Source organism: Brienomyrus brachyistius, chromosome 17 (assembly GCF_023856365.1).
Source record: "Brienomyrus brachyistius isolate T26 chromosome 17, BBRACH_0.4, whole genome shotgun sequence".
Taxonomy (NCBI): Eukaryota; Metazoa; Chordata; class Actinopteri; order Osteoglossiformes; family Mormyridae; genus Brienomyrus; species Brienomyrus brachyistius.
In genome coordinates, this window is record NC_064549.1 from 8,135,719 (window position 1) to 8,147,827 (window position 12,109).

The following is a 12,109-nucleotide window of genomic DNA, read 5'->3' on the forward strand; positions in this document are numbered from 1 at the left end:
TTAAATATGCTCATTTTTAATAATGCAGTCAGTCCCCAGTTTACAATTCAGATCCATTTCCTAACTCGGCCTTTAAGTCAAATTTGTAGGTAAGTCAAAACCATAATACGTTACATAATTATAATGGAATATTAAAATAACTACAAATGTTACGGTACTGTACCTAAAGCCGACAATCTGCTGAAGCCTTGCAATGTTTTCACGAGTGTCACAGAGTAACGCGTTCATTCATTATTACAAACCATCCTATGGCAGTCTGCTTGTAAGCCTGAGCTGTCCCTAAGCTGGATGTTCTTAACCCAGGACCTGCCTGTAAATGTCTGAAGGTGGTTTGGTACCAGGTTGACGCACCATCAGTAATTGTTCTTCTGACTATATTTGGTTTATCTATAATAGTTGTTTGTGTTTGGCCTCTCCTTCCTTTCATCCATGTTTTAGTCATTAGTGCCAAAAATATCCAGTGTAGGTATTTGGTACACGCACTCCAGTAAACATTTTAATGTGCACTGAACCGTTGCCAACTTTATTAATATTCTTTCATCTGTTCCTTCTCTTAAGTGTCCCTCCCATTTGCTCATAAGATACTCTTCAAAAGGTCTGCGTGTGACGGCATCCGTCGTCTTTGTATCTGATGCTGTTGCCTACAGCCTGAGGCGTAGACAAACTCTCTCTCTCTCTCTCTCTCTCACTTTGGCTCTATCTCCCACACACACATACACATTTCAGAACACACAGTAACACACCACTGGCTTTCACTGACTTGCACATACATCTGTGTCACTGATCAGGCATCGAGCTTTGAGGTCTGTTGGCTGCTTCCAGCTTGACTGGGTTAAATTTTTCCTCCTGGCACATTTCTGTCCTTCATTTAACTCATGGATCGCCATTGGTCTAAGGTCATACTGCAGGGTCTATCTCTAGCATCACCTACCAGAGCTAAGAAAATGCCCCGCTGATTACTCTCTTTTAAAACGCTTCGTGACATGTACATTGATGGACAGTTAAACAGATCACTCTCTCAACGCCTGAAAAATGCACCTCCAGGTCAGCCTCTATTCCATATGCTTCTGTGTTGTCGGTGTTCCACATTATTACAGAGGGTTCATATGTAAGAAGACAGGTATGCACATAAACAAACTCGATACTCTTCTCTCTCATGCCCACTCTAATGCACATTCTCATATTGCCATACCATGTCTGTGTCTCATTCAGAAGACTTTTTTTAATTCTTTTCCCTGTCTGTCTCCTGTCAGCCTAACCCTTCCCTCAATTTTTTTAATGAAGCACCTTTTTCGCTCTCTCTACCCCTTACACACACACACTCAGACACAAACACACACACACATACACCATCAGGCTTACATAAATACTGTAGAAAAAAAAAGTACTCCTGAGAAATAAATTCTATTCCAGTTCAAGGACATAAGCAAACACACTTTGCCATTGGTGCTGGAATCTGAAATTGTGCAATATTGGAACATGGCAGTTGCACCTCAAAGATGGGGATTTAGGCATGTGATACAGGTCTAAAGTGTTGCATACAGTGGGACCACCATAGTCATTATTCGCAGTTAAACGTAGCCTAAAAACAGGAAATTCCAGAAATAAATAGTTAATAAGTTCCAAACCGCTCGCCAAATGAGCACACGCTGTAAGATTGTGAAATCCGCCAGCCCAGTCACACCCAGTACATGTCGCCCCTCCCTTTGTCCCCCATACCCACCCTTGTATAAAACATGTATAAAAAGTATGATTTTTTTATTGCGCTGTCAACCCTTGATGTATTTTTTTCTCATCATTCCATCGTCTCTTGAGAATTAGGCTACAATGTCAGAATCCCTTTCATTGGAGAGTAAGTACAGTACTGTGCAATGATGTATAATGTACTGTATAATTACTATATTTCATGTTGGTAATGTTACTGTGCATAATTTATCGATTAAACTTTATCATAAGTATGTTTACAAAAATCATGTTATATACGAGGTCTGCGGATGTTTCACTATTATTGTGGTAGGTTTTGGAACACATCATCCATGGATACGGGGGACTACTCTTTTTTGACAAGAGCCTTCTTGGCATCCCATTTAAGGTGCCCCATGCCTCATACTCTTTCCTGAGCTGTAGGGGTGTAACAGTTCATCCAAAAAAATGGAAACCGTGGTACACAGGTCACAGATAGATGCACTGAATTTATTTACAACAAATCAGTTATCGTGCTGAAAACACACAACTATTTTTGTAGGAATTTCCTAGAGTCACTGATAGATGTAATCTCTCACACTGTAGGTGAAAACATTAAAAAATGAGGGAAATAAAGTCATAAATAAAGACCGTGGTCTCATCTCTCAAGTAATCTCTTGTTCGATTGCTTAGTGACTACCTGTCAGTGGTTGCTTCTCAATACCAAGAATGTGAAGATCGTACTTGTGGTCTTGGCAAGACCAGTCTTGCTAACTTGCATGAATCGTGGGATTGGTCTCATTTGGTGAGGATGCCTCCCATGTATCCATGATATTTGGGGCGAGGCAAGAACAACATCCAGGGATTTTTCCCGTACCTTCTGTTAGGTATAGGAACTGATCTTCAGCAATGGGAGATGACATGAAACAGGCACGCAAGAACACAAGTACGGTCAATTACGCATATTGAGAAACACCCAGTCATCGCGTATCCACCTTATTACTTGCTCCCAAGATACCTTGCATGAATTGGGGGCATGACTTCCACTTTGTTGCACCACTGAACTGCATTGGTATTTTTGATCAATAGTGAAAAAATAAGAAATCGATATGTGGTCACAAAGCCTGTCAACTCTGAAACACGTCAATGTTGTCATACCTCTGCCTTTTATGGTTGATGGATGGGAGGATGGCATGAAAAAGTGGCCACATACAGTAACGAATGTAGTACCGGTGTAACGGGAGTCTGCGCAGAAACCCCTCATGGTTCGACACTTGTGAACTACAGATTAATTGCAAAGTTTAAGCATGAAATACAGTTTTACTGCTGCTGTTACTTTTTAAAGGAATAATTCCCTAAATCTCAATGTTAGTCCATAGAGGACTTGCATTCAGGGCTTGAAATTCATTTCTCACAATGGGGGAGAATCACCTCCTCGTGTGTAGTACATGGGGGGCGGTTAACTTCTTGGTGGGAAGCAATAAGAAAAAACTGCATGGATTCAATAGCATTAGCTATGGCATTATTAGTGGAATCCGCTTTCGTCATCCTCTTGACAAATGCTGTTTGCGTGCGATCTCAAAACAAGTCGTGATCTTAAAAAAACAGCTTTGGTTACGTTGAGATCACGAGAAAAATAAAGTCGGGTTATCCCCATAACATGACAGAATAATATAATGATGGATGTCCTCTGTGAACTTTCATACAAAGCAGAGTTGCAATGAAAAGATACACATGAACACACAACTGTACTCAAACTTCTGTGTTTCTAGCGTTCTTGGGGTCTTTAAGTAATAAAAGGAAAGCAAAGTTATATTTCTCTATCTTTGTTGATCCAAAAAAAGAATCAGATTCGTAACCATGATACGATGAGAACGCAAGTTTTCTGATCCATCGCATCCCTATTATTTAGTTACTTCATCGACTGACAGTGAGGCAATAAAAAATGGTAAAAGCTACGAGGCATGTTAGTGTCTCCTCAGCAACAAGGATGGAAGCGTTTTGTTAAAGGGAGTGGCGATTAATCTTGCCTCCGTTGGTTTCTTGTCAACAAAATTACATGAACATACATAGAGGGTTTTCAATGGTCTCTTTAAGTTTAGGTGCGTCAACCAGTTTCGTCTCGATTCTTCATCTTCTGGCAGGCGATGGATGGTGTGCCAAGATCGGCAGCTACAGTCCCTCTTTGTTTGTGGCGCATGATCATAGCATTGCTGTTTCAGCCACACGTTCAGCTTAGCTTGGTCATTAGTGAGCTTCATAATGCCATGTCAGGCAATGCTAAAGCCACAGAAAGAAAAAAAAATCCCCTGAAAAGCAATATATGTAACGCTATATATGTTAGATGCGTTTGAAGGGACCGCCGCGGGTGTCTAGCAGTCAGAAGCATAAGAAGTTGCTGCATACTTCCGCTGCTTCACCAGAAGTTACACTCATAATCATTTCCACAGTAGCGCCCCCAGAAATAAGGTTGAGAGAATTAGGCAGGGATGGGAATTTGAGTCAGAGTAAAATGCACGCTGAACTTACAAGTTACTTAAAAGCATAGATGGGCGGGCAGATGGACAAACTAGCGCCTTAATAGTTAAAATTTGCAGCATTTGCGCAGATGCAATGATTGATTTTTGCTGTTCCTCTCCCAACTCTCTTGTTTCTTCAGGTGAGGTCTTTGACTACCTTGTGTCACATGGAAGAATGAAGGAGAAAGAAGCACGAGCCAAATTCCGGCAGGTGAGACTTGAGGACCGCGGCTGCAGCCTTCTGATGTGTTACACTAATCCAGTGTTAAGAGTACCAGTGTTATTTCATGACACTTAACTAAGCTGCTGCTGCCTCTATGTTTGTCCTCTACAGATTGTGTCTGCTGTTCACTACTGTCACCAGAAAAACATTGTTCACAGGGACCTCAAGGTCAGTATATTGCCATGGTGAAAACGAGCATGTTCATGATTTCTTTAGTACACCGTCGCCCTGAGGAAGATAAGCAGAACAAATATACTGGATTACTTTGAATCCTTGAACGTAACAGAAACCATGAGCTCTGTTTAAAGAGGATTTCAGAGAAATAAATGTTGTCTTTCATAGAAGTGAAGGACCCAAGAAGCTTTTCAGTAGTGGCTTGGTATGTGTGGGCACACACTGTCCCTTTAAGAAGAAACCAGTATTGTTTTTTTTTGTGATGGTTACATTAACTGGACCTTCATAATGTCTTTATAATGCATTCATAGAACATGCTTATGCAGCGTTTAAGTATTCCTTAGCATCATTACATACCTTAACAGCTTTAATATACATTAACAACAAACATACAATTGTACAATTTTAATGTTTTTCATTATCATACAATATTTGTTATTATATAACACATATAAAGCTGTTAAAATGTGCTAGAATGTTAGGCATACGTGTATATGCTGCTTATAAATGCTTATAAACTATATATTTTAGTATTTGGCCAGGATGCACAACTTTTGCAGCAACATTGATGCCATATGCTGGAATATCTAAAATAAGAGTATAATAAGATTATAAACTTTCTAATTCAGGCTTGTGCCTCTATTATTGACACAGGTCTATAAACAGACCAACTGTAAGTTGGCATCTCGCTAAGCATGCTCAGACATTTCAGTTTGTTGTGCTTCTTGAAGCTAACTGTAACATTATTGTTTAGGATATACAGTAACAAACAGCATACAGTCCTGACCACGGAAAACCGAAGGTCGTTACGCTCCTATAACTCCGCCCACACACCTCTAACCATTCTCTTTATTGGCCGATGCAGGCGGAGAACCTCCTGCTGGATGCCGACTCCAACATAAAGATTGCAGACTTTGGCTTCAGCAACGAGTTCACACTGGGTAACAAGCTTGACACTTTCTGCGGCAGCCCCCCCTACGCTGCCCCCGAACTCTTCCAGGGCAAGAAGTACGACGGGCCCGAGGTGGACATCTGGAGCCTGGGGGTCATCCTGTACACGCTGGTCAGCGGCTCGCTGCCCTTCGACGGGCAGAACCTCAAGGCGAGTCTGTTTCTCCTGCCGCTGTTCCTGAATTCCTGGTTTGTGACATTTGTAGACTGGAAAATATTGTAAGTTAATTCCTGAAACTGTATGCTGGCATTTTCAAATATCTACAACTGGAAGTGACAACAGCACCATGGGGTCTTAATTCACCTTAAAGAATCCAAGGCTTCGAATTTGTCTGGAGTTCCCATGTGCTGAAAGTAAAATAAGCACAGAAAAAACTAGAAATACGATGAATTTTTGATAAATATAATAATAGCAACAATAATAATAAAATACCACAAAAAAACCCCAGACTTTGGGTTCTTGGTAGGGGACTCTAGCCCCTGCCTCACCGGGGACTCTAGCCCCTGCCTCACAGGGGACTCTAGCCCCTGCCTCACAGGGGACTCTAGCCCCTGCCTCACCGGGGACTCTAGCCCCTGCCTCACCGGGGACTCTAGCCCCTGCCTCACCGGGGACTCTAGCCCCTAGGATGACTGAGAGCCAAGTCCACTTAGCACAGATACACTTTGGACAGAAAGTAAGAATTTTCTAGTAGAAGGAAACTAGACTTAACCAATGTCATGCTTGTATTGTTTTCAGTGTATCAGCCTCAGAAAAGGTTGAAAGCTCAGCTGTTTGTCATTATGGCAGAGCTGAAGAAAGGCCAGAGGGCCACGCAAGTTGTTCACATATGCAGATACGTGTCACACCACAGGAGCTACGGGAGCGGGTGCTGAGGGGGAAGTACCGAGTGCCCTTCTACATGTCGACGGACTGTGAGGGCATCCTGCGCAGGTTCCTGGTGCTCAACCCCACCAAGCGCTGCACACTGGAGGTGAGTGGAAAAAAGCAGGCATAGGAGATGGTGTGGGGAACTCCATGCCGGGATCAAGATCTGACATCAATCCAGGCCTCTTGCTGGAGATGACAGTTTCTGCTCTTGTCCTCCGATATGTTCTGATTTGTAGGTAGTTACTGAAAAGCAGACCACTGAGGAAATCCGTCTGAGATATCCCTCAGATTTAGGTTGGCTAATCCTGGTTTGCCTTCATCACAGAAACTTCCCAGAAGTAATCTGGACCCAGATCCCGAAATATGAAGCACTGTTACCCTCATCAGTGTGGTAGTCTTAAATCAAGCCCAGCCATCCATCATTCGCTCTCAAAGTGCCAACTTGCTGATGTTTAGTTAAATCCTTATAAAGCCATATTTGTCATCATTTCTGAGTCATTTGCCATATAATTAGAAATAGGAGAGAGATCCTGTTGTAAACCCAAGTGAATAAACGATTCCGCTATCTGGGTCGGAGCCCGTCTTGATTATTAAGGCTCTGTGTATGCTGAAAACCTTGCACAGGTTAGAATTGCTCTCAGCTCTTCCTGTGTGATAATTGTCACCCTACCCAGCAAATCATGAAAGACAAGTGGATGAATGTTGGGTACGAGGGTGAGGAGTTGAAGCCCCATGTGGAGCCAGTAGAAGACTACAACGACGCCAGCCGAATAGGTGAGCGCCCAGACCCTGCCTAGACCCCGCCCAGACCCTGCCTAGACCCCGCCCTTCCCATTCATTTTCGATCATCATCGAATTTTCTCATGCGCTTAGTTAGTATTCTAGCCTTTAACCCGCAATTTTGTTGCTTGCTCTGACGCGCTCCAGTAATTCATATGTTCAACTATCTAACCACTCTTGGATTCTCCCTATGTCTCTTCTTGCCTTTTTCATGTTAACTTCCTCATGTCTTTTACTTTAAACAAGCTTTGTGTCATTTGCACCCCGCAATCCCCCCGTTATCAAACTATTGCTATATTCAGCTTTTGGTGGTATAATATTCAGGAAGAGGAGACAAAACAATTCATCACCTTGTTACAATTCTTCAGAGGTGATGGTGGGAATGGGCTACTCCCGGGAGGAGATCAAGGACGCTTTGACCAATCAGAAGTACAACGATGTCACCGCCACTTACCTGCTGCTGGGCCGCAAGAACGAGGTGAGTGTGTTGGAGAAATGTGGTACAAAGGGAGCAGTAAAGAGCCTTTAGTAAGTCAGTCACTATCGGATCTCAATGCTCAGAACGTTCTGCTGGTCTCTTGAGTCTGAATTGTTGCTGTACCCTTTACTGTCAGTATGTATTTCAACGCATAATGTAGTCAGTCTGCCATTTTGTTCCTGACTCCATTACTTGTATATGCGGGACACTAGCCATCCCCACTGAAGCAGTGTGCTCATCGTATGTTTCCCCGGCCGATTTCAGCAGGATAGCAGCGAGTCCCGGACAGGCAGCAGTCTCTCGCTAGCTCGGGTCAGACCCAGCACCATCACCAATGGCACCAGCAAGCACTCCTCCTCAGCCACCTCTACTTCTACCTCCACCTCTTCACACGGCAAAACGCAGCGCAGCGCCTCCACCTACCACAGGCAGCGGAGGCACAGCGACTTCTGTAAGTACCAGCAGATGCACAGACGTGAGCACATCTACAGACACGGCGGACGTGATGTCAGCATGATGCCTCTTTCTGATTGGTCGTCAGTGACTGTTACACGGTGCCCTGCTTTTTGTATTTACTTTTACTAGAGCGTTGGTAAATGGTTCACATGATTGAAAGTGCAAAAATGAATTTATGGCTTGGTAACATGGCTCATTTTGAAAAAGATACAAACAAAATTTTTTATTAGATTTGATACATAGTGTTACAATGTTGCAATTATTATTACATTTATTTTATGAAATCCATTGAAAAATATCATTTTCAATTATTTCCGTTTTAAATAATATGAGTAATGAGGATTTGATTTGGGAACTCAGGCAATATGTAGGCTCTTCTTGCTAAACATACTTTTATGTGTTTACATCATCGTGCACATGACATACTCACTCAATAAAATAAAACAACAATAAAAATGGATGAAAGGATTTATTGCAGAACCATCCTGCCATGTAGATTGTGTTAGAAAATTTCTACTGGTTCTTTATGACCAATAATTCTGTTAATTATGTTCTCCTCATTTCCCAAGGAATCCCAAACTACGTTTTGCAAATATTTTGTTTATGGAAGCGTCAGACAATGTCTTTCAAGTTATCTTGAACATATTTGTCTCTTCCATCGTTTATTTATTCTGCATTGTTCAAAACATTGTTTTATGTTTAGTAATCATTATTGTTCACTTATTGCATCTGTTGTCTCCTTGTGGTTCTGAATCTTAGTTGGAATAATGCATTGGCCATGAGATGTTAAAATGCAGGTGTTTTATTCAGAATGAACACTGACTTCATCAGGGTGCATACAGTCTTTGTTGGAGACCTAAAAACTTAGATTGAGCACCATTGCTGTCCTGATCAGGATCCATTTGAAATTTAGTTGTACTTTGGAGGAATGTTTTCCATAAGGGATATTTAATATGTTATAGAAGCCCTGTCGATCACTTCGGTGAATTATATTGATCACTGCATTTCGATCAGTGTTTCCCAATCTGGTCCTCCAGGACCCCTAGCCCCCCCCCCACCAAGATAGTCTTCGTTTTTGCTCTACTGGGAGTTGGGAGGGAGCAAAATTGTGGACTGTCTGGGAGGGAGCAGAAACGTGGACTGCCTGGGAGGGAGCAGAAACCTGGACTGCCTGGGGGTCCCGAAGGACTGAATTGGGAAACATGGGTATCAGAATAAACACAAAAGTAACAAGTAACAATAACAGAACAAACCATGTCGGACACATTGCCCTCGTAAGTCTTGTTTAAGATGCACTAGTGGGACAGAGAGGGCAGCTTCCCGGCAGTAAGTTTGCGGTATGGTGCGGTCCGCAGGCGGGCCCTCCCTGCCGGTGACACAGCCGAAGCGCAGTCCGACGAGCACGGGTGACGGCGAGCTGAAGGAGGAGCGCCTGCCGTCGCGGAAGGCCAGCTGTAGCGTGGTGGGCAGCCGCAGCATCCCGCCGTCCAGCCCCATGGTCAGCAGCGCCAACAACCCCAACAAGTCCGAGATCCCCGACCGCCGCAAAGAGATTAACGCCACCACGGTGAGGGGGGCAGTGTGCCATTAGGGCTAAATGTCAAAATGAGACACGGCATACGGCAGCCTCACAGTTAGACTGCAGAATTTACCTTTGAAGAGAGGTGGCAAGATGGTGGAGGCGCAGAGGTTAGCACTGTTGCCTCAGCCCTCTGGGACCCGGGTTCGAATCTCCCCCATTCCTCTATGTGTGTGGAGTTTGCATGCTCTGCCCATGTTGTAATGGGGTTTCCTTCATGTACCCCTGTTTCACCCCCACAGTCCAAAAACATGCTGTGGTTAAGCAGCATGCAGTTACCAAATTGCCCTTTGGTGCTTATGAGTGAGTGTGCCCTGCGATGGGTTAACTCCCCCTCCCTAGTTATTCCTTACCTTGTACCCATAGGCTCCAGACCCCCCACAACTCTGAATAGGACAAGAAGTTACAGAAAGTGGATGATTGGGGGAATGGTTGATTATGCCATAGTTACCATTCAGCTACTAATTTGCTGGTGGTCCTGTTCTAAACAGACCCAGCTGTAATCACAAAAAGATTTTGCATTGAAATTCAATATGTTATCGTCCCGAATCCCAGTACCACTCTCAGACTAGACCTCTGTTTTTGGCTCCACCTCTGTGCTCCAGAATAACATCCCAGCCAGTGCGATGACCCGGCGTAACACCTACGTGTGCACAGACCGTTCCAGCACTGACAGACACTCCCTGTTACAAAACGGCAAAGAGAACAGGTAGGAAAATCACACGTTAGCTTTATGTTGGTAAGTGGGACATTGGTATATTGCTGATGTTTCTTCAGCTGTGTTCTCAGTGCTGTACCTCTCCTTCTCGCTTTCCCCTTATGCTGTACCTTAGCTCCCTGGCCCACCGTCTGCCCCCTGCCTCTCCCTCCACCCAAAGCATCGCTGGGGCAGGGGCGTCGGGATCCTCCTCGGGGGAGCGATCTCGACTGACCCGCGGATCGACCATCCGCAGCACTTTCCACGGCGGTCAGTTGAGGGATCGCCGGCCCCCAGCCCACGCTGCGCCGCCCACCTCGCCCACCCTGTCTCATGACGCGAGCCCTTTGCCCCATGCAAGGAGCCGGGCCACCTCCAATCTCTTTAGTAAACTGACCTCCAAGCTCACGCGCAGGTAAGCAGAGGAGCAAAGCTGGGAAACACGCACTAACCGACATGCCAGTTTCCACAGGGGTCAGCTGACACGCAGATTAAATTAGATGCGTCTTCAATGTCTATAAAGCATTTTAATGTGGATTATATTGTTAATTCTACTCTCCCAGTAAAGGTAAGCATTTAGACTGTATTAAAAACGATGGTGAGTGCAAAAGCTAATTGGATTTTATTTTCATTTTCTCAAATTGATTAATTGTGGCCACACTGAAAAATTCTAAGCATTGGTAACTGTATAATCAGACAGGGTTCACCGTGCCTATAGGATCCATTCACCCTGAAATGCAGCTGCGTTCGTCAAACTTCTGTTGTTCTAAGCTACTAGATTTGTTCCAAAAGCAGCCAAAAAGATCAATAACAACGCGGGAAGGCACACAGAGAAATTATCTATGAGTAAATAATTAGGGTACTGTGCGAATTTCTGAAATAATCTGAATTCTGAACGACGGAATTATCAAATTCTGCGGTTCAGTTTCACAAAATTTAAAAATGTACAAAAACAGCACATGACTCAGATTAAAGTCACTCCTGGCCATAGTGGTTCATATATCATATTTTGTGGTTGCTGTTTATCAACAGTGAGCTGGATGCTTCTCAGAACAGAGTGAAATAAATGTGATTAAATAAATCCTTCAGTATGCACATGACCTCAGAATGAGACCTAGGTTCATCTTCCAGCGCACTGCAATGCCAAGAATGGCTTAAAAATAATAAATGACTGTCCTACAATGAACCAGACAAAGATTGCAGCCTGATTGAAACTGAATGCGAGGATTAGTGTTCAATACTGAGGTCCATCTGGTTTGATGTCCTGTTGGATCTGTAATTGCTCAATTGAAATATATGTGTACCAAGTAACCATTAAGAACTCTTTAATGACCAGTAGATGCTGTAGATCTGATGTATCTTATTAATATTTATTAATATAAATTATTTCTTAGGAATTTAATAAGTTGTATATAACCACACTCTTATGAGGCTTTCTTTGAAGGAAAATTTAAAGCCTATATGTAAAAAAAATATATATCATAACATGAAGAACAATTTACAAAGGAACACATCAGTGCATGGAAGGAGCCCAATGAAGGATGGACCTAGAAATATCTATGTGTGCCTGTGTGTAGAGTCCAGCAGGGGTCTTCTCTGCAGCTCTAGAATCCATCCATTCCTATGGACAACCAGAGTGACACATCTTTTCTTTGGGCATAGATTTAGGCAAGCAGAGAGCTGGTTATGGGGTATGAA

The 12,109-nt window shown here is 43.3% G+C and overlaps 1 protein-coding gene across 4 annotated transcripts in view; it reads left to right on the forward strand.

Moving 5' to 3' along the window:
• Nucleotides 1-12,109, forward strand: part of mark4b (MAP/microtubule affinity-regulating kinase 4b) — a 61,294-nt gene that overhangs the window by 42,601 nt on the left and 6,584 nt on the right. For 2 of the 4 annotated variants that reach the window (XM_048981251.1, XM_048981253.1), the window contains exons 6-15: nucleotides 4,343-4,413; nucleotides 4,537-4,593; nucleotides 5,465-5,701; nucleotides 6,405-6,524; nucleotides 7,096-7,195; nucleotides 7,570-7,679; nucleotides 7,947-8,130; nucleotides 9,491-9,702; nucleotides 10,320-10,423; nucleotides 10,548-10,826. In XM_048981251.1, the coding sequence (XP_048837208.1) occupies nucleotides 4,343-4,413; nucleotides 4,537-4,593; nucleotides 5,465-5,701; nucleotides 6,405-6,524; nucleotides 7,096-7,195; nucleotides 7,570-7,679; nucleotides 7,947-8,130; nucleotides 9,491-9,702; nucleotides 10,320-10,423; nucleotides 10,548-10,826 (1,474 nt within the window). Of the gene's footprint in view, nucleotides 1-4,342; nucleotides 4,414-4,536; nucleotides 4,594-5,464; nucleotides 5,702-6,404; nucleotides 6,525-7,095; nucleotides 7,196-7,569; nucleotides 7,680-7,943; nucleotides 8,131-9,490; nucleotides 9,703-10,319; nucleotides 10,424-10,547; nucleotides 10,827-12,109 lie in introns of all 4 variants that reach the window. The other 2 variants (XM_048981250.1, XM_048981252.1) reach the window with 1 other exon arrangement.